The following is a 22,664-nucleotide window of genomic DNA, read 5'->3' as shown; positions in this document are numbered from 1 at the left end:
TATCTCTATCTATTCGACGGTTTTGTATTCAAAAGTAAACCGTTGTAGTATTGTTGCGAGACATTAATTTTCTGGAAAGGCCGGGATTAAACTGTCAGATCAAAGAGTTTCGGAATAGAAAATATATTTCAGGTTTTTCGAACAAAAACCCTTCATAAAAGCAATACGTTTGTAAGTAGGTAGGTACACGTCAACAAACATATTTGGTATAATATTTTTTAAATATTTTCTATGTAAATAAACGCACCAATTTTTTAACATTATTTTTTGTCATCTAAAAAAAGATTAATAATAATATAGAAGTCTGGGCATTTACAGGGCTTGCGATCGTCATAGACGTGTTTAAGTGATCATTTTACACACGTGTAACATTCACCAATTCTACCCATTTTTGACAACCACACTACTCAAATTCTTGGAAGTTCTATATAAATGAACCAATTTAGAAACATTGTTCTTGAATCACTAGAACGTCATAAGAGACATCTGTTGTTGAGATGAAAAGAAGCTTTTTATTGAGCAGAAACTCTTTTATTAGTATGTGAGGTCCGATTTCTGGATATAATCACTTAAAATATAAATCCTGGATTTTAATCAACGAAAAACCGCCTTCCATTGACATTTATCATTCTTGTGTACAATAAAAACACTCTCCCTATGATCCATTGCTTACTTTGTGTAATACCAGTATTTTAAACACGTATTCTTGACTACCGGCTTCGAAAAATAATTCCATCGTCAGGTCATTAACAAAATATATCACGATTCGACATTTGTATAAAAATAAAATTTTGAAAGAGAGAAACAAGACAAAAAAACAACGGATGATAAGGAGAGTGTTTTATTACCATACCACAAAGTTATCAGTGCTTTTAATATACAAAATATAATATATTATATGCTATACAATCATATAGAAGCGCCCTTGAAGTAGTATTTTACGAAATGGCGCTACATAAATTATGAAGAATTATTATTTAATATTTAAATTGTGTTCATATATTTGAATTATGTGTTGATAAAAACAAATGTACAATCGGCACATAAAAATTCACAAGAAGTAATATTTTCATAGCACTTAGTCGCTTATAAATGAGCTATGGCGTGTTAATACATGGTTTATGGTGTTTTGTAACACAAGTGGTGTTCCTTCCTGCCCATCAATCAAGATTAGTATCTATGGCTTGTAAATCGATGTAAAACACATCACACCACATTCATAATATAGTAATGAACTTACGGCGATGTATCATTATACATGAATATGTAATACTTTTCATGCCCTGCTATATGAGTGTATCAGTAAACTAAAAGAGATTATCACCCGATAAATCATATAATATATGATAATATTTCTGGTCTTATAAAACAATTTAGGTGAATTAATTGATCAAATTAATAATGGATGAAAGAACAACTGATTTAAAAAAAGTCATGGATATAATATCAAAGAGAGTTCAGTAAAAAATGTATTTAAACGCTTTTACTACTACACTTTGCAAGCAAACTTTAATTTTTATATGCCTACAATAGTAACATAAGGATAAATTCAATTAAATAATTAATATTTGATCAGCTGTCAGGAAGCAAGCTGTCACCATGAGCAATGTTTAGTATTACATTTATTGTAGTTAGTTTAACAGATAGCACTGCCATTGAGGTAAATAAACTGTTTTTCAAAAACAACACGTATTTCCCTGACAGGCGTACAGTATTTAAAAACATGAGCATAATTTGATGAAACGTTGTGTCGATATTTCAAAGATTTAAAACTAACAAACATTTATATTTTTATCCACATAGATGATATTGTTTTAAATAGATTGACTGTGAAATATCTTCTTATTTTGTCAATGTCACTAATACGAGAATATTTTGGAAACTGAACAAGTTCCAAAATTAAGACACAAAGATGTCACGGATTAAGGTATCAAGAATCTCTACTTTAAACGAGTGACACGTTGTATTTATGTGTATTATACGAGACAAAGACATGGTCCGATTGTACCTATAGAGATAAATCAACCTGTGACATGCTAGATTACGTAGTGAGAAGTGAAAAACAAGGGTAAAACATTGATACACTGTATAAAGATTGGACGTGGAAAAACCTGTGATAACAGTGGTGTATTGAAAACCATCTGATAACTGGAAATCTCTTAATAGACCAAGGAAAATATCAAAGGAAATTGAGTTTTGAGATGACGTACTTAACTGTTATCACAGTGATCAGATTTTGGTCCAATGGAGCATTGAACGTCTCTTCGCATCCAAGAATCATAATTAAAGCCCTTTGATCTTTACCAAAATTTATTTTTCAAAACAAACGAAAAAAGAATAACATTAAGGAATCGTTATGAATAATTTAGTGATATTTTAACAAAGATGAAAAAGATTATTGAGACGGCCATTTGGAGGTCTAGCTAACGACCTATGATTGCGAATAAAGTGATCTTTTTATAAGAGTAGATTTATTTAGATCTGTAGAAAATTCGATATTCTGCCCGTGATTGACAACCACATAACTTAATTTTTAAAAGTTGGACATAATGTTGCAAGAGACAACATACGTTTTAGAGAAAAAAACGTTATATTTTATTTATTGGACAATTTATATAGAGCTGATTTTGTAAATAATAAAGGACGATTTTCATTTTTTTTTACTATGTACATTATATTAAATTTTAAAAATTGATATTCACATGTAGATAGTTATGTAACGCAATCAATTTCATTTAATCTAGTTACTATACATAGATAAAAGATCCACAAAGGTGGCTGCTGAGGTTTGAGTTATATTTTTATATTTGTGTGTGTTACATTTTCAAATTTTCGTCAGTTATTTTTTTGTTGTTAGTAAAATATGTGCTACATTGATCCTTATTTTCTAAAATGAGTTGTGTAATTATCATAAACTTCGAATACCGTATTTAATTTAAAGGTATCTTAATTTGACATGAAAAAAGTATCAATCTTCAATTTTTTAATGAAAGAAGATGAACATCTCAAATCTTACAACCTGGCATTCAGCTGGCTTAAGCGATCACCTTATACACTTGTGTAACGTTCGCCATTCTGCCCATTGTTGAACATCTATATTGCACTAATTCTTAAAACATGTGAATTTGTATGTAATTTATATGTTGGTTTTTTAATAAATTTGAACATCAAAAGAACGAATAAAAATAAATATATGTACACAGTAGGGGTGGAAAGTTTTTGAGAAATATAATACGTAACAGGTATGTAAGTATTTTTAATCATTCAAGTTGCAGTATCGGGTATCTTTGATTTGTAGCTTCCAAAATCGGCTACAATAAAGCTACGCTACGCGATCCCTTTTACCGTGTTTTCCGACACACCCTTGCTCTATTTGCAGCCATGGTTACCTGAAGAACCTACCTGCACTAATACTAGGGTAGGCGCTTATCCTAACAGAAAAGGCACGGGAAATCAGACAGGGGGATATTTCACTCGAATGGGGTGAGACGGAATCTCCACGTTGCCGCGCTTAAATGACGGCGTGATCCCGATATCAAGGGCTGGAGCGATTCAAAGTGTCAAGCATTTAACTGCAGTCAATATAAAATTGCAGCGTGCCCTAAAGGCATCAGGAAAGTTGAAATATCCTTTTATTATGGAAATTTGAGATGAAGAATAATAAATAAACTATTCAATTGGCAACATGCACTTGAATGCCGCTTTATTAATATTTATTTATTTATTTTATAGATACATATTTTTTTACTATATGTATTACGGCTCTTTAGGCATGGCCTGTGTTGAGCCGAAATACTTACATGTTGATTAAATTTTTAATTTTTTTATTATTATTTGTTTTTTTATTTTTTATTATTATATTATAAACATTACATATAATATATACAATAACAATTTACAGTATAAAGTATAATTTACAATATGAATGACAATCATACCGAAGTCTGTTGCTCAATTAGATCAGGTTTTCTACCTAAGATAATAGAACGCAACACGACTCTGAGTTTGTATACATTTATCGCCTGATATAGAGGTAGACAGGAGTATACAGAATTCCCCATTTATACCTTTTATTAGATACCAACCGTGTAAGAAAAGGTACGCTAAAAATATGTTATGGACAGGTTTCCTTGTATAAATATTAAGTATTGATTATCGCATCTGAATTTCATTTAAAAAATATCTATAATATAAATATTACTTTTTATATCAGACATTGGATTATTCACCCTACGGATGAGCTTGTCCCGGAACAAGCTAAATAAATACTTCATCAATTTCTCAACTGATGGCGCTATAGTCAGCCATTTTCCAACCAAATCGAAAATTGTACTGACATGTGTAAGGTTCTAAGACAACTGCATATGCATATGTAGGTTTCAAGGATAAATGTAATACGGATGTTCAATAATGGGCAGAATGGTGATCGTTAAACAAGTAGGTATATAAAGTGATCGTTTAAGCCACAAAAATGCCAGGTCATAGGTCCTGGGATGTTCAGACTTCCATCTTCTTTCATATAAAGAGGAACGATACATGTTTCAGACAAGTTGAGACACCTACATATAGTAAAATATATTCACCTTATCCGCGAATAGAACTGAGAATTATCTAAGTACATACGAGGGATGTACGAAATTTCAAATTACTGTTAAGCATTATTAAATTAATATTCGATTTTTTTCTCTCTTTTTTTGCACCGTGTTATTTCAAAATGTTGTTAAAAACGTGTAATAAGGGAGTTTAGTGTATTTGGATGTAAAGACAATTAGGAGTATGTCAGGAGAGAAGAGTTTGGCGTTTTGTCCTCACTGCCTACCCCTAAAGCTGTGATGGTAGTACCGGTCATTTAAATTCTATGACCATATGATTTCTCCCCATTTTGAACAGCCTATTGGTGCATTGATCCATTATTCGTCATTAAATTGAAAATGCAATTTTAGAACGGAATTACGTGAATTTTTATTGGACGGAATAATGGAGCATGGAATAAAGGTTTCGTAATACCGTCGGATGGTGTAATTCCGTTCACACGGCAATGGTCAGAGTACTTTGCATTTAATGGGGGTATCGTGCGCGGTTCGAAGCTTACACCGAAAACAACAATGCTGTGAATTACTTCAGTACCTACGTCCAGCTTTCAATGCATTATTATGATGCATTACTAGCACCACGATCGGTGTGATAAAAAAAAAACAAGTATGACCGAAGAATGCAAGTCCAAGACGATTTAATTAAAAACTTGTGCATAATTTTTTTGATTAAAAGGGTTTAATCAATAATTAAGGCTTTGTCGAGGCTTAATATAAAACTAAGTTACAGGTAATATGAACATGTCGCTGGTTAAATGCCAAAGGGCCACAACGCAAAAAAAATCAACTCTTTATTCCAAAAATGGTAACTAAATCGTCAACATTTTCATATTCGAAAAAAACACCGATGTCCATTTCATTTAGAATCATAAGTATCTTTTTCGGATGCGATCTCTCAGAAGAATGTGCGACAAAACGATGTATGATAGATGTACGAACAGTGAAATAAGGAAGGAATGCAAAGCTGAGATAAGCATTATCAATAAAATTAAGAAAGGTGTGTTGAGATGGTTTGGACATGTAGAACGAATGAGTGAGGAAAGAACGGTAAAACTAATTTATGATGCGAAGGTAATTGGAAAAGAAGCAGAGGAAGACCGAGAAAAACATGGCACGATCAGGTATGCCAAATACTTGAAAGTGGTCAGGTTAGGACTATGATGTATGAGGAGATGCATGAACGTGGAAGAGGCGAAGAATGTTTGCAAGGACAGAGTGGTGTGGCGCTCTATTCTCTCTGCCTACCCCTGCGGGGAAACGGCGTGATGGTAAGTTAGTTAGTTAAAATGTTGACGATTAAGATACTATTTTTGGAATAAAAAGTTTTTTTTTGCGTTAAGGCCCTTAAGCATTTAACCAGCGATGTGTCTCTTAAAATCATTAATGTTAACACATAAGTTATTTAACTTAACATAACGTTCATAATATTTAGATTTGAACTTGGTCGAACGAGTATATTTTCAGGGGAGCTACATAGTGTAGTAAACTCGGTATAGTATCCTTCGACATCCTAATAGTGTGGTTGTTAATCGTGAGTAGAATGGCGAATGTTCATCGTGTATAAAAAAATCACTTTATTCCCATATTCATCTTCATATATGTTGAGATTTGAATAAAAAACTGTATTTCCTGCTTATTTTTTTGTATCTTTAAAGATGTCCTTGACCCTGAGCTCCTTTACTTACATGATCTGCGTATCATCAAGCATACTCCACTTCTATATCCATTTATCTCAATTTAAAATAATTTTTAAATTAAAAGTCTGCTTCCTATTACTGATTTAAAATCACGTTTTATGACGTCAAGGTTTGCTTGTCCGCTTTGAACTGACGCGGTGCCCTGTGCACCATGCCAGAAAAATGTATGATGTGTCTGACTGAAACGCTGAATGCATTCTGAACCTACCCTTCGTGTTCAGGAATTGGCTGAATAGTATCACGAAAGACAAATATGCGACGTGATAATTACCAGTTGCCGGCTCTATAGCTACCCCTGGCCCTCCCCCCACACCCCCTGACATCGTGCTTCTACAGCAGTAATTTGTTCAATCCTTCCCCCGTTTCTTTTCTGTGTAACTGCCCCCGTAATAATACAAGTAACCCCCACTAACTGGTGTCAGGTATAACGTGCAATTAAAGACTTGGCACGATAAGACAACTGTAATTATAAGATTGACTTTTTTCAACGTCTGTCTTTGTAATTTGAACAGCATTCTAGTTAGAAAATAATATGGTATTCGTTTCCCGATAAAATACACAAACTGTGGAAATTAAAGAGCCTTCAAGCTGGCAATAAAAAAATTGAGTCCGGTCTACGTTTCATTCTAAAAATCGAAAATCCTTCCGAAAATCGTAGCAGGACCGTTCTAGATGAAAATATTCTATGATGATGACCACCATCTTGTTGAATATTCATAACTTATTGAATAAGCGCCCTTTAGGTAGTATTTTACGAAAATGACGCTACATAAATTATTCGAATTTATATTTGTTTAATTATTATTTAGAAGAAGAAGAAGTGAAGAAATATCAAGAATACATGACATGATCACTATAACATTATTTGTATCAAATTACTATAACTTTGCTCTCTCTTCCTCTCGAACCCTCATTCACACCCAATGGTGCATAAGGAACTACGTAGTATATAAGCAGTGGTATCTTGATCGTAAAACACATGAAGTGAAGGTGATCAGCCTTTCGGGTACCTGCAAAAAAAATCGTTCATGGGTAAGTAATTTCATGCTCTCTATATTGCGCGCTATGGATTTTGCTACCCAACATTTTACTCATTTGAAATTGTAAATTCAAAAAACTAAAATCACTCATTCTGGCAATTAGAAAATAATTTTTATTAAATTGAAGATGTGATCGTTTAAAAAAAATGTGCTGAAATTGAATTGAAGCGAATTGTTTTTAAGGACAAATTTTGAAATGGAAAAAATATTATCTAATATAATCTGTGATATCGGGGTAATATGAATAGTTATTGAGAAGTTATTTGATTAAAATATCAATCATAAAATTGATAAATTATTCAAAATAATTACCAGTAAAAAAGCAAAAAAAATGGTACAATTAATCAATGCCTCCTTATTTCATGCAAACCATAAACTTTACAAAACTACGAGAGATAATTGCGTCGATTTATCTGATGTCATTACTGCTAAAAGTCGATTAAACGAAGTGTAGTGTTGATTAAACCATCAGGCATGCCTTCTAATCGACCAAACAAAATCGGTTCTGTACTAGGCGTGTGCATGTAAGACCGATGGCAAAAAAGAAAAAGGCCCGTCAAAAGAGTGTAAAATGGAATCGAACACGCGACGCCGCCATTACAGGCTGGCATTGCACGCGACACTAGCGACAGTGCCAGCTGATGGCGGTGCAGCGCCCCGAGAGACCGTTTTTCTTCCCATTTTCTTCCAGATACCCTTCCTCTACAAATCCATTTATCCCCATGTTCATCAGATATGGGAAAATCGATAGGCACACATAAAGGCCCGATTTATATACCACACGCGTGATGCGTTATAGAGGAATCTTGTATTGCGAAAATCTTGTATTTTCTGAAGGAATTTATTTCCTTTCGCAGTTCGTTGATAACACCTGAGAACCAAATAATATCTAAAATTTATATATATTCATAGCATGTACTTTGTGGTTAGCCATATTTACCTTTTTTAAAACAAAAATGTTAATAATGTTAATATATTTTCTGAAGGAATTTATTTCCTTTCGCAGTTCGTTGATAACACCTGAGAACCAAATAATATCTAAAATTTATATATATTCATAGTATGTACTTTGTGGTTAGCCATATTTTCCTTTTTTAAAACAAAAATGTTAATAATGTTAATATATAATAAATATAAATATAAAAATATAAATATATATTTAAAATCTCAGAATAACTGAGATTTTAATCTATCTGTCTCTTCATCAGGATAATCACTACAACAGCATGCAAACAAAACTTTTCACGTCACTACCATAGCACTGTTCACATACTTACAGCTACCATCTTCGAATTAATTTGTTGGGTTATTTGGAGGGATTTTAAAGATAAACTTCTTGAAATCCTTCAAAATTACCCTAAAAATAAATTCTAAGATAATACAAGATAAAAGTATGTGAATAGTGCTATGGTAGTGACTTATAGTGTTGTTTGTATGCTGGTGTAGTGTTTTTCCTGATGAAAAGACAGGAACATCTCGAAACTGGTAGACTTAAGTATCGGTGAGTGGTTATAAACCTACATTTTTACCAATTCAAAAAAAAATATGTAAAAATTATTGAAGCAGTGATGTCCTTCACTTACAATTCCTTCATACATATCTGTACTTTATCTCCTTTAAAATATACTGCACGTGAGTCGCAGTACTGATAATCTCGCCTTTATATAATTACATTACAAGTCAACATGTCGTCATTGTGTATGGATAGGGGTTAAACGTGGTGACCTTTGTCGGCATCCTCCACGAACTTATTCTTGATACTCATATTACGAATAATGACGACAGTATCATGAAAGTTTACAAAAGTTCTAAACTTTCATTTTCAGCTTGGCGCTGGTAAATTCGAATCAAACAAGTTGCTTAAACATTCCTTTAATTAACTAAAGAAAATAAAATACTAAAACAAACTTCATATACTTTTACAAAATGTAGATATATCCTTCATCATCTTATTATGCAGTCCCACGCTAGAGGTTGGCAATTACCATGGCAAATTTTACTTTGTCTGCAGCCGCTCTAAACAGTGCTACAAAGAAACAACTCTAACGTTTTAAGCCAGTATATAAGCCTTATTCTTCTTATGCTGCGTTTATCTTCAACTTTGCCTTGTATTACTTTAAATTACTTTCCACCTATAAAATGGCAATATATGGTACTTTAGTTTTCATTTTTACAGAGTGTATAACTCTTCTGTGTATACTCTATATCTTCAATCTACGATATTTTGAGCATTACTGCACAAGACCACATTTTCAATACTTTTTTAATCTTCTTTGTGGTAGCTTGGGTGATAGTCCAGCTTTCAATGCTATACAGAAATTTACAAAGGTGTATTTTAATTACTCCTATTACTACAACTATCACGCCGTTTATCTGCAGAGGTAGGTAGTGAGGATGGAACGCTACACTTTTCTGTCCTGACACACACTCCTAGCTTCTATCTACACATCTAGTGATACATGCCCTCCGATAACGTAGAGATTTTTTAATTTAAACATAAATAAACGGAAATAATTGTAAAAAATATTATATATTGTAATAAGTATATAGTTGTAACAAAAAAGAAAAATTCCATGATTAAAGAATAAATTTAATGCCGAAACAATAAATAGAAAAATTCCATAACGTAATTTCACTCTTACACCCCCCCAGTATCATTGTTATTTATGTTACCCATTTATTGATACCACCCAAAAATGATTTAAGACTTAACGATGCAAGTGAAGTAAGTATCCGATGTGGGTTATGTCTCCAGCCCTAAGGGATCACTTCAATGAGTCCATAAATTTGATTTTAAGTGCGGTAAAACCTGGTGCATCCCCCCAAGAATTTATCGATTCGTGCCTACCTTCATTGTTGTTTCCTGTTGCGTGTTCTTTTTAAACGTTGTCTTTCTGGAATGTCGGAGGCTCCCCTCTTCCTCCCTTCGGTAATTATTCTGCAAGAACGCCAGAAGACCGCGTTCTTGTATTTAAATCCGATGATTTATTAACACGTCCCGAGTGTTGCGTGATGCACCCGCGACAGTATTACTTATCGTGAAACAAAGGAAACTATCGTTTTCAGTCAACGTAATTCAATTACCTTCCCTTTTAATCGTCTACATAAAAAATATTACGAAAAACAAATGGAATGACTCTACAAAACGAAAACCACGACTTATCTAGATTGTGAAGTTGAAAGTAATAAACAACTAGAATTTTATACAAATTTGGGATACACTCATGTGCTACGTCATTTATTAAAGTTAAAATAGTGTCCCAATAATAATATAATAATGAAAGGCGATTTGTACAACTCCGAATTCATGAAAAACCTCCTTAAGAACGATTTTAATCAAAAGTAATTTTGATATTTAAAACTATAATTATTTTAAACATTATTATATAATTAATTCAATCTTAGTCATAAAAACGTTCGGTAGAAAAGAGACTTACTTATACTTCTTGCTCAACAGTCCTTTGCTTCACAGGTAGCAGTCCCGAAAGATTTAATGTAAACGCATCAGTGAAAAATCCCAAATATTTATTTGGACCCCCTAGGAATCGAATCTAGGATCTCCAGTATTGAAAACAAATGCGCTAACGACTATTCTAGAATATTTGTGTAGTATTTTTTTGTGTCGGGTTTTGGTACCGTGGTTTTGTGATTATTTTTCTCTGAATTTCTGGGTGGTGAACCCACTCTACCACAATTTGATACATATTTTAAACAATGAGTTGCTTAAGCTTACTAAAATAGTATGAAATCGAAATACATATTTGGTTACATAGTAAAAGCACGAACGGTACTCTTAAAAAACACTAAATTATTGATAATAAAAAAGTATTACAAAAAAATACAATTGTTTGGCCCAAATACTATATCAAATGTAATGCATATGAAAATTGCATACTGAACATTTTAATAAGTTTTTATCGTAATTATCTTTTGAGATATGACAACTCCTTAATCACATTTCAGATTCTTCAAACTCTTCCCTTTCAAGCAAATCGATCATGAAGTTTTAATATGAGACCACTTTAGTTTGACAATGGCTCGATGCCTTTACGTTCATTTTGTGCCTATCTCAATTCGGCATCAGCAAAGTTTTGTATTTCTTAAGCATGCAGTGACGTTTAAGAATAGGATGCCATTAAAATAAAGTTTTAGAGGAAATTACTCTGCAGCAAAATCGTCTAAACAACTTTAAAACTACATTAGAGCACGTCTCGTAAATCCTGTTTTAGCACGCCCTCTTAATACTGGATGGCAAGGAGGGTTGGCAGAGTCGCAGTGGGAAGGATTCGGAGGAATGCACCGCGATGGGAGTACGTACCGTCAAGTGGTCGGAATGTGGCACTTTCGAGTAACAACGCGTGAAGTCTGATTGAGATGTTCTCAACAGTTAACAGAACACGCTCGTTCGATACCTCGTTAGTTAGGTCGATAAGTGATTCACAAAACTCCAAATTAATTTAACTAATATTACAACATTTTGAGTGTGTCCAAATACTTGTTATTTTTCATACTTTCAGACTTCCATATTCTTTTTCATCTTAAGTTGAGATGTCAAAAAATAATATGGATAATGGTGTTCATTTACTATCGTAATACCTCGATGGCATACAGGAGCCATGTACCGGATTCACTGCAATCTTCTCAGATTATCTTATGTACCAACACAATATGATGAGAAAATGAAGAAAATATTGTAATACAAGCACAAAACGGAGCCTCATATTGTGGTGTGTAATGCATTCTAAAGCTCTATAAAGCCGTGCGTACATTATACTGCATCTCTTACAAAATATCCCATAACTTTACTCTCCACTTAAACCGTCGTCTTGGGGTTGTTGGTGACATTGTATCGTTCTTCTCAAGCCTCCCTATACTTCTCCTTACTTCTCCATACTTTTCTTCCCGCTATATTTCATCCCCCTTCCCCTGACGTCTTAAGACACCATGCTCAGTATCTTCAGCCTTAACCGGCCCTTATTTTATGAATTTAGGGATGAAATTCTTGTATTGGAAGTCCTGCACAATTCTTTATATTTTATTTAAAAAAAAAACCTTTATTTACTAATTTACGTATTCGACTAGTCAGATAAGCTTTTGAATAATTTATTTTGAATTTATTTCTTGTCTGTAATAAAATGTAAATACCAGTGATGGAGACATCCTCGGTATTTCTAATAAATATTCAATGAGCTTCGAACCGTTTCAATTTCAACAAAATCAATATCTCTCTAAAAAAAGAAGGCCAATTATGGAATTCTTTCTAAAATTTGTTTCAGGAATATTCGCGTTTTTATATTTCATCAAAAGGTGGTTCTTTTTCTCAAGTAACAAAAAATTCAGAAAGGAAATGCCTTTCTTTACAAACATTTTTTAATTAATAACTAACTACCATGCTACTTCCCCGCAGGGGTAGGCAAAAAGAATAGAACCCCATACCTCTCTGTCTTTGCAAGCATTCTTCGCCTCTTCCACATTCATACATCTCCTTATACATACTCACCGATTATTTTGATTCCTGACCCTGCTGAATTTAAGTATTTGACATACCTGATCGTGCCAAGTTATACTCGGTCTTTCTCAGCTTCTTTTCCCAACTACATTCACATGATAATTTTTTTCCGTTTTTTCTTACTCATTCCTTCCACGTGTGCATACTATCTCAACGCTTCGCTATCGATAACGCTTATCTTAGCCTTGTATTCTTTCCTTATTTCACCATTAAAACATCTATCATACATCGTTTTTTGACACACATTTGTTTGAGCGATCGCATTTCGACTGCATTCTGTCTACTTTGCTCCTTCTTTTGCCAACTCTATACATCGCTTTTTTTTTATTATTTTTTAAATTCCTCAATGCTGAGTACAAAATGTGAACAGCATACTAAAATAAAGTGTATCGTCTAAAAATCCCCAAATAAAATCAAAATATCCCGGCGAAAACTTCCGCCCTGGGGAATATTTGGGAAGATCGCTTGCAAATCCTCGGGCCCTCCGCCGAATGGGATTCACCCGAGTAATGTGTCCACTAAAAGTCAAGTTTCTTGTTATTTCCCCCCCCCCTCTCACCCCTCCCGCGACCGCTCCTTAACCTTCCCTCTTTCATAAAAACCCGACCAGATGTGTCTCACCCCTCGCGAAGGCAGATACGCACCGAGTGCGCTAGTAAAAAAAGTCAAATTTAAGTATGTATTAAAATACAAGATAAACGTAATTTCACCGATTAAAAAAGCATTAAAACTTTTTTGAATGTACCTCAATTTCAAGAAATCCTAAAAACGTTAATTCAAAAAAAAAATTAAAAAAACACATTATATTTTACATTTTTTGACATCTTAACATATGTAATTGAAAAAAAATATGGATGTTCGGGATTTCCGTATTCTTCTTCATCTATATGGGGATGTCAAAAATGTCAAGAAAACAATCTCCTAAGAGGAGATAATCCAGATCTGTGAAAAAGTATGTGAGCACACTCAAAATGTTGTAAACATGATATTATTTATAGATTTGGCATTAATATTGTGGAATAATATGTCGATTATTTAAAATGAAACACTTGTACTAGATCACTATTTGAGTTTTGTTTCATTCGAGTAGTTTCGAAAACCACAGTTCTTGTGATCACCTGTCGATGAAAACATCTATAGTTTTTAAAACTAGTTGTTTGAAATAAAACGCAATTAGTGGTCTAATATGAGTGCAATTTTAAACAATAAACAAACATTATTTTGCTTTTTCTTCTTTGAGATTTCTCCGCACTTAAATGGTGCATAAAGCACCGCATCGATTGACATGTTAACTCGATGATAAATAGAGGGTAAGGTTATCAGTCTTGCTAACCGATCTGAAAGAGGAGTAGAATATATTTTGAGGAATTCATATAACGAATGTCAAGGTAGAAAAAAGAAAATGGCAGCAATGGATAGGGCGCTCGAGATAGTATAGCCGTACTCTTATTAGTTTGTATCGCATTAACACTGCTAAGATATCCCGTGAGGTTAAATGAGCTTCTTTGTAATATAAAGTAAGTAATGTCAAATGGACAGCTCCATTATCATTATGCGCCATCATATTTTTAACAAATGACGGCGCAATTCGTAATGAGACTTTTTTCTTTGCTAAATAAATATTTGAATAGTTCCAAAACCTGTAAAGATAACATTCAATACAAAATCATAGAAAAAAGTATACCTCACAAGATCGTTTGCGATGAAGAGAAGTGGTCAGTATTCTTTAATCATATACTTCCTGCAATATAATTGGAGATCAAGAGCATAAAAATATCTCATATTTGCGAGTTTTCAGTAATAATTAGTTTAATAAACACTCGCAAATCGTCCTGATTGGGAATGTTCAGTAAACTTATTATAATGTGTCAATGATTTTAGAGAAAAAAACTTAGAAGTATAATACATAAATCATACAAGATATCCGATAATACAGTTTACTTCAACTGTTTTATTTAAGGTGAATAACCATCGCCTTATATTTAAAAAATGTCTACTAAAGAAAATATTTATGATACAAAACAGTAAAAACTTAAAACATTACATATGGTATATATTAATGTTGCCAGTGTCTTTTCATTCCCGCGATTTCATGCCCGACCCTGTTTTTAAACCACCCCAAATATTTCGGAACAACCCGCTACGTTTTATATTCATACCGCAATAAGAACTGATCTCATATAAAAAGAAAACTTTCAGAGCCTTATTCTCTCATAGAAATGGAGAGGGGAAGTTTTCAGTCGAGTGGTGACTTTCGTACAAGAGTTCGCGGAATGTTTTTCATCCAAAGTGGGGGTTTTCTTAATTAAATCATAAAGGGAATTTATTTACCTTATTTAAAAAAGGGGATGACGGTCGGTTCATTTCTTTTCTGTCAACAAATTTTACCCAAAAAAATATTAGCGAGGACTTGAAATTTATTTTCTGCCTAAAATCAAAATAAAATTTCCCTACTTTTTCAGAAATAATTGGATTCCCCAAATTGTTGACATTTTAAACCTTAAGCGTTGCCTTAATCTGATCGTGAATTCTGAATTTTATCTGATCCACATTCACTATCAAATTTCTCCTTTAATCTTTATTCATTGTGGTTTAGCACGAATGAATATAAATCTCCAAATAAATATTTATTTCTATATCCCCCAAAATACATCCATAACGCTTATTAAAATGTCATATTTTATTGTCGTCATTTCAAATAGTATTAACTGTAGACTTTTAAACGAACACACGTGTAAAGATCAGCGGAAAAAAGCGTCTGGGCAAAATAAAAGTGCGCAATTTGAGTGTGTGTGAGTTTCGAAGTGTTAAAATTTTAAGTACCCTCTATAAATTTTCTACCCTCTTCACCTATCCTGCTGCACACCCTCACCCACACCCCACATGGCTCCATGTAAAAGGATAAGTTGAGTGTCTAAAGTACGTTCTAAGGCTGTAGATTTTTATATTCTACGAAAGTGTGTAAACCGCATATTATATATAAAACCATGTATGTGAATGAATAGTATTAAGGATACGCACGTTCTGAACTTACAACCTTTGAAAATATGCACTCACTACACTAATTAATAATCTGTTAGGATGGATTCAATTAAATTTACTAGTTTGATTAAATTTTAAATAGGTAGGTACTTCTGTTTTTTTAAACACTGATTTATTTTGTTTATAAAAAGTATTGATAACTTTGTAGTATGGTAATACATATAACACTCTTCTCAATATTCATCTTGTTAAGTAGAAAATGTAATACCACTTAAAAAACACTTAATCGTGACTACTGGTTTGCGAAAATCATTCCTTCATGAGGTCATTAAAGAAAAATTATTACTATTTGTAAAAGATGAATGATAAGGAGAGTGTAAGTGTGTGATATTCCAATCGTAAGACGAAACAGGTCTTTTAAAATTACGTTATTACAGTAGAAATCTAATTCATGTATCAATTTACACTACAATAAATATTTTAATTTTTTTTATCTTCATTTTGTTACAGGGAGTACCGAATCACCACCCCACATGGTCGAGGAGCCTAAAGACACCATGGTCATCAGGCACCAGCCCGCCACCCTCGAGTGTCGGGCCGATGGCGACCCCGTTCCGGCAATAAGCTGGTACAAGGACGGCGCGCCCTTAGCCAACGGGGGTACAGGGGGCTCGCGGCGGGTGCTCCTCCCCGCCGGGGGGCTCTTCTTCCTGAGGGCCACTCACGCGAGGAGGGACACGGACCAGGGAGTCTACTGGTGCGAGGCATCCAACCACCTGGGAACCGCGCGAAGCAGAAACGCAACTCTTACTGTAGCTGGTATGTAAAATATCCTTTTGAAATATTTACTTGTTCTTATTCTAACCCTTATCCGCACATAATGGTGCAAAGGGCACTGCATCATTTAAATGCAGTGTTATCTTGATTGTTAACACATGAAGGAAAGGTGATCAGCCCTCCGCTTCCGGCACCTGTCCATTGTAATATTAAATAAATATAAGAGTGAAAACATCACTTATATTTATTTGACCCCCCTGGGAATCGAGCCTGGGTCCTCCAGCACGGTAGCTAAACACGCTTACCATTACACTACGGAGGTGGATACATTTACAATAACATTTAAATATCTAATGTTTGATTCACAGACAACATAGAATTGATAATTTGTAGCATTTCTGAATTGTGTATCGTCTTATCTAGTTCTTCGAGAAGACTTCCGGTTAGAACCAGCCGATACACGTGGAGCAGCTGGTGATAGCGCTTTAATGGAGTGCCAACCTCCACGAGGAACGCCAGATCCGACCGTCATTTGGAAGAAAAATGGCGAAGAGATTGATCTAGAAAACAATGAAAGGTATACAACAAGATGAAATGACAGAATTTTTCTTCAATTAAAAAAAAAAAAATTATATCTTATTATTTTATATTTCTAGGATTAATATTGTAGACGGTGGTAATTTAGTCATTCAAGATTTAAGAACGTCTGATGATGGACGATATCAATGTATTGCAAAAAATGTTGTAGGAGTCAGAGAATCAGCGATCGCAAAGTTGAGAGTATATAGTAAGTACTGAAACTAATACGTTTAGCATTTTAAACTATGAAACGAATGGATAAAATATGTCAATATATAATTTGCTTTTTAGTCAAACCATATCTTATTTCTGGGCCGAAGGATCTGACCGTTTTTTCTGGGAAAACGGTAATATTTGAGTGCCGCGTGGGAGGTGATCCGTTTCCAGATGTTCTATGGAGAAGAACAGCAGACGGTGGCAATATGCCTCTCGGCAGAGTTCATGTACTAGAAGATAGAAGTTTACAGTTAGAATCAGTAACCGTTGAAGACGAAGGGGATTATATTTGTGAAGCTGATAATACCGTCGGAACTATATCTGCGTGGGGATCACTCACCGTTCAAGGTAAGAGATATATCATATGAGGTTTTTTAATAAAGCTGCATTTTAAATTAATTCTCATTTTAATCACATTTAAATTTATAGAATTGCCTTCGGTAAAAATCCATCCAGAGCAACAAATAATAGAAGAAGGAGAAGATGCAGTTTTTGAGTGTAATGTGAAGGGTACACCAAATCCAAGCATATTTTGGTCTTTAGAAGGAAATTCATCTCTAATATTACCAGGAACATCATTAAAACGGTTTTCTGCTTCCAATATTATTAATGGAACCGTAAAATTGGTTCTAAAAAATGTCTCCAAAGCTGACTCGTATCTTTCCATAACCTGTTCGGCCGTTAATTTAGCAGGATCAGCGCTAGAAAGTGCGAGATTGTTTGTAACGACAGAGAATGAAAGACCTCCTCCTGTGATTATTATGGGTCCTTCTAACCAAACGCTTCCCCATAAATCGACGGCACTTTTACCGTGCAGCGGTGGAGGAAATCCAGAACCGGTGATTACTTGGCACTACAAAGGAATGCCAATTGTAGCAGATGATAGAGTCAACGTATCTGATACCGGAATAGTTATAAAAGATCTGAATAATGACGATAGTGGTGTGTATACCTGTATTGCGTCATCTAAAACGGGGAAGTCTACTTGGACAGCTTCGCTACTGGTCGATGCGCCAACAAATCCTAGCGTCAATTTTTTCCGAGGTCCCGAATTATCCTCCCTTCCGGGGCCTCCGACTAAACCGACCGTAGTGAGTAAATCGAGTAAGAGTGTTACGATATCATGGTCGCAGAATAATAAGATTGGATCATCATCTTTACTGGGATACCAAGTAGAAATGTTCGGAAGGGACAATACAGACAAGGGAAGATTTGAAGCTAAATGGATCGTAGTAGCGCGTCGCCTCCGAGAAACTTCATACACGCAACGATTCATAGATAGCGATATTAATTGCATATTTTACATTCGTGCTGAAAACTCTCACGGATTCTCTCCTCCTAGTGAGTTTTCTGACACAATTATTTTCCATAAAGACGATGACTTCGGAAACACTAATGCTGAAACTGCCAAATTAGCAAAGTTTCGTAATAATTTAAAATCAAACGATAATGTTAAACTTTTAGAAGCCATCGCAACGGAATCTACGTCTGTAAAACTTGTTTGGAAGGTAAGAATGGTCTATTTTTATTTTACTTATATGTGATTTTAAATTTATTTAATCTATTTAATTCGAAATTGCTATTTCAAACATCCCTCATAACTAACTTACTTTATTGCAGATTGTAAACGGGCCCAAACTGGATGGACTTAACATATATTTTAGGTCTCTTGATGGCTTTAATGTTTCATCGACAGAATATAAAATGGTGACCTTGTTTAACTCGGGGACTACAAGTTATGAAGTAAATGGCTTATTAAAATTTACGAAGTACGAGTTTTTCGTAACTCCGTTTTATAAAGGAAATGAGGGAAAACCATCCAATACTCGCGTTGTTAGAACTTTGGAAGCAGGTAATCTAAAATTACCAACACATTTATCATAACACTTTCAATTAAGTTATTTCAATTGATTTGCTTTTATAATATACATATGTTTGTCATTTTTTTAGTTCCTGATGCCGCACCTACTGATTTGGAAGCGTCCCTTATCAACAGTTCATCCGTTATATTGAAATGGAAACCACCTCCTATAGGAACTCACAATGGAGTGATCCAGTGCTACCAGATTATAGTTAAGGAAGCGGGAAACGATTCGGGTATTGTTCAGAATGTATCCGTAGTTGGAAACAACGCTAGAGTTAATGGGCTGAATCCCGGATCAGCGTACTGGTTGCAACTCGCGGCTGCGACTGTTAGAGGAATCGGACCATACACTCATCACGCAACGTTACAACTGCCTTACGTGCCAACTCATGGCTTTGATCCGTCAACCAGGCTTCTTGATCCGAACAGGTAAATTTTGATACTTCAAATGAAAATATTTGTAATTTCCAAAATTATTTATTTCCGCATTTATTAGTTACAACAACGACAAAACATATTTAATTTTTTTATTTATAGGAATTTGAGACAAGATGTACAAACAATAGTTTCTGATGATTTCTTGACGGAAACTTGGTTTTGGGCTGCACTTGGATCCATATTCATCACAATGATCCTTCTCTTCATGGCAATGCTGTTAGTTCGAAGAAGACACTTGATGATGAAAGAAAATCCTTTGCCCAATTTATACGGTAAATACTTATATATAGATGTTTAAAAACGTATTTCAAATAACGTATAAGTAATAGACGAATATTAAAAACAACATTTTTATTCTAGATCCAAAGTCAGGGAGCAAAAACCTCGTGAACCATATGAGTATTAAGTCAGCGATGGGTCTTCCGCACCCGATGGCGACAGGATATAAGCAAAATGGAAATGTCAAAACAGATTCTCTCCTGTGGGTGAAGAGCAGGCCTGAATCATGGAGGGATAAGGAGTCCAATTCCTGGACAAGAGGGAACAAGGAACCGGAGTATGGCCAAATACCTCTACCCGAGTACGACAAGATTAATGGAAATATGCCAGACTACGCCGAAGTTGATGCATCCATGATATCATTCAGGAAAGATGGATGCGTAACTCCAAACTCACCAGCAGCATACGCTTCAGTCACTTTAGTTCCTAGTCCGGGAAATAACAGCAATTCCATGGTCAGTATTTTGTTTCGTAGATATGAAGTTTATTGATAATAAGATATTGAAAGAATATTGTATATTGATTTGATCATTTTCTTATAGGAATGGACAAATCGCTACGCTAAAAGTAACGTTTCCAACAATTCGAATGACGACCCAGATGAAGAAATTTATCCAGCGAGTAACGGAGGGTACTTCAATAGAAACCTTTTCTCAGAATCGTATTTCTCGCAGCAGAACTCCAAGATTCCAAACGGTCCGCGAATAAGCGACAAGTCCAATCTTTCCTTGCAAACTGACAATTACTCCTGCGGAGTCAAGCCGTGTAATTCTGCTAAAGATCAGACGTACACTCTATCTCAAAACCGCTTTGGAACAGAAAGAAGAAGCCACCGACAGCAAAAGTTATCCAAGTATGATAATAAGCCAAATGACGGAGACGATTCACTGAGAAATGAAACATATCACAGTAATTTTAGAATGCAGGAGAACCCCACCTTTGGTCTTCCTACCGGACGCTGCAACACCTACCTCGATGATGACGGAGAACAATTTTGTTTGGGAAACGTTCCTCCAATGTCGGTGATGAATCATCAATATTCTCGCCCCACTAATTTAAGAACATCCCCTAATGACTCGAGTGGAGCGCGAGCTTTTGCATCGTTCAAAGCGAAAAATAGGGAAACTGAATATCACACGTCAACGCGAAGCGAACCGGGAAATAATTTGTGAATAAAAAATATTAATTATGGTAAAAATTGAAAAGGAACTCAATTGTGAAAAACAAACGATATTTTCAGCTAAAATAATCAAACGTTTGCGTTGAAAAGTGTTCTAAACAAGTCATCGAGATTTACATGAAGTGTTTGTTTTACTTTTTTTAAACACAATTTACCTTTGTACATAAATATATGTGAGTTATCCAAGCAAGTCAATATTTTTTAAGTAGGTTAAAAAATGTACAAATGTATTATATAATAACACTAAACAAATATTACTTAACTTTTTTACTTAAATGATTCTAATTGCGAATTGTATTAGATTTTTGTGTTAAGATTTTACTGTAACGATTTTTTCAACGAAAAAAGAATTTATATTTCCATCCGATAGTTTAAAATGATTACGAAAAAAATAATAATCGCCAAAAAATTAGTTGAGCTTAATTGTTTGTAAAATATTGTGTATATAATAATATATTGTTCTAATATTTATACCAGATTTAATTTTTAGGGTACGTGATAACCATATCAAAGACTCATGAGTGGGCGTTGAAATGTTTTACACATGTAACATATGTAAATAAATAAAAATAGATATGATTAATTTTTAATATCGAAAAAAAAGATGCAAAAATAGCCAAGATATTTGATTAAAATCAAAGAGCCCAAAAAAGTAAATGGTAAAATAGGTGAAAATTTTAACTGGTTACTATTATTAATTTTCTATACCGTATAGTTAATATAATTTTTTTTAAGGTAACTAATGTGTAATTTCACAAATTTCTAATTTTCAACGAAATTCATCACTGAAATTTATTTATCTCTGAATATCAAGAAAAAAAATGTTAATTTAAAAAAAAAGATTTGATGTTTGTATTTTCGTGGAGTTAGATTTAAATACATAAATTTGATTTTTTAATGATGATCAGAAAATAATTTTAAATATTACAAAATTATTTATAATATCAGATAACAAAAAAAATGCCATTTATGACAACGCTTAACATTTCATATCCATATTTTTCGAGCTAAAAGCCTAAAATAATATGTAACATAATATAATACAGTAATATACTATTTGATACCTTATATTCTCTTGTACATAATCAGTTACTAAAAGTGTGATCGTTATTGATTTATTATATTCCCGAGCATATCCCTGACTAGGCTAAGTTTAGAAGTTAAGAAATAGTATTTAAACTGTATCATCCTTCCTGTGGTTAAGATTTGTATTATTAATAAAATGTACGATTTATAAATTGATGTTTTCTTTTATTTGAAACAAGAAACCTTGCTTACTTTTCAGCCAACCCTCTCATTAACTAACTCAATTTAGATTTTATAAAAAGAATAACTCTGTTACAAAAGGTATTAACACAGAACGTATAGATTTTCTAGCCTTCAAAATGTGACAACAATTCTCAATTTTATGTGAAGATTGTTCAACACAATATTTTGACAATATTTTTTTAAATACCATTATTTATTTAAATGTATTGGAACATGAGTTTTGGTATACTCAACATTATTGT

At 33.8% G+C, this 22,664-nt stretch overlaps 1 protein-coding gene across 1 annotated transcript in view; it reads left to right on the top strand.

Moving 5' to 3' along the window:
- The window catches only part of LOC148309921 (roundabout homolog 2-like), a 42,357-nt gene extending 20,370 nt beyond the window's left edge, over nt 1-21,987 (top strand). The window contains exons 3-12 of the mRNA XM_088259283.1: nt 16,331-16,639; nt 17,021-17,174; nt 17,254-17,384; nt 17,468-17,740; nt 17,822-18,900; nt 19,013-19,244; nt 19,343-19,685; nt 19,794-19,966; nt 20,055-20,428; nt 20,516-21,987. Coding sequence (XP_088115409.1) covers nt 16,331-16,639; nt 17,021-17,174; nt 17,254-17,384; nt 17,468-17,740; nt 17,822-18,900; nt 19,013-19,244; nt 19,343-19,685; nt 19,794-19,966; nt 20,055-20,428; nt 20,516-21,145 — 3,698 coding nt within the window. The 3' untranslated portion in view covers nt 21,146-21,987. The remainder of the gene's footprint in view (nt 1-16,330; nt 16,640-17,020; nt 17,175-17,253; nt 17,385-17,467; nt 17,741-17,821; nt 18,901-19,012; nt 19,245-19,342; nt 19,686-19,793; nt 19,967-20,054; nt 20,429-20,515) is intronic.
- Nucleotides 21,988-22,664: the final 677 nt, after the last annotated feature.

Source organism: Brachycentrus maculatus, unplaced genomic scaffold (assembly GCF_059751285.1).
Source record: "Brachycentrus maculatus isolate JH-2025_06_01 unplaced genomic scaffold, ASM5975128v1 h1tg000115l, whole genome shotgun sequence".
NCBI classification, from domain to species: Eukaryota; Metazoa; Arthropoda; class Insecta; order Trichoptera; family Brachycentridae; genus Brachycentrus; species Brachycentrus maculatus.
Note: the sequence above shows the minus strand (reverse complement) of the source record. Positions and strands in the feature narration are given on the sequence as shown.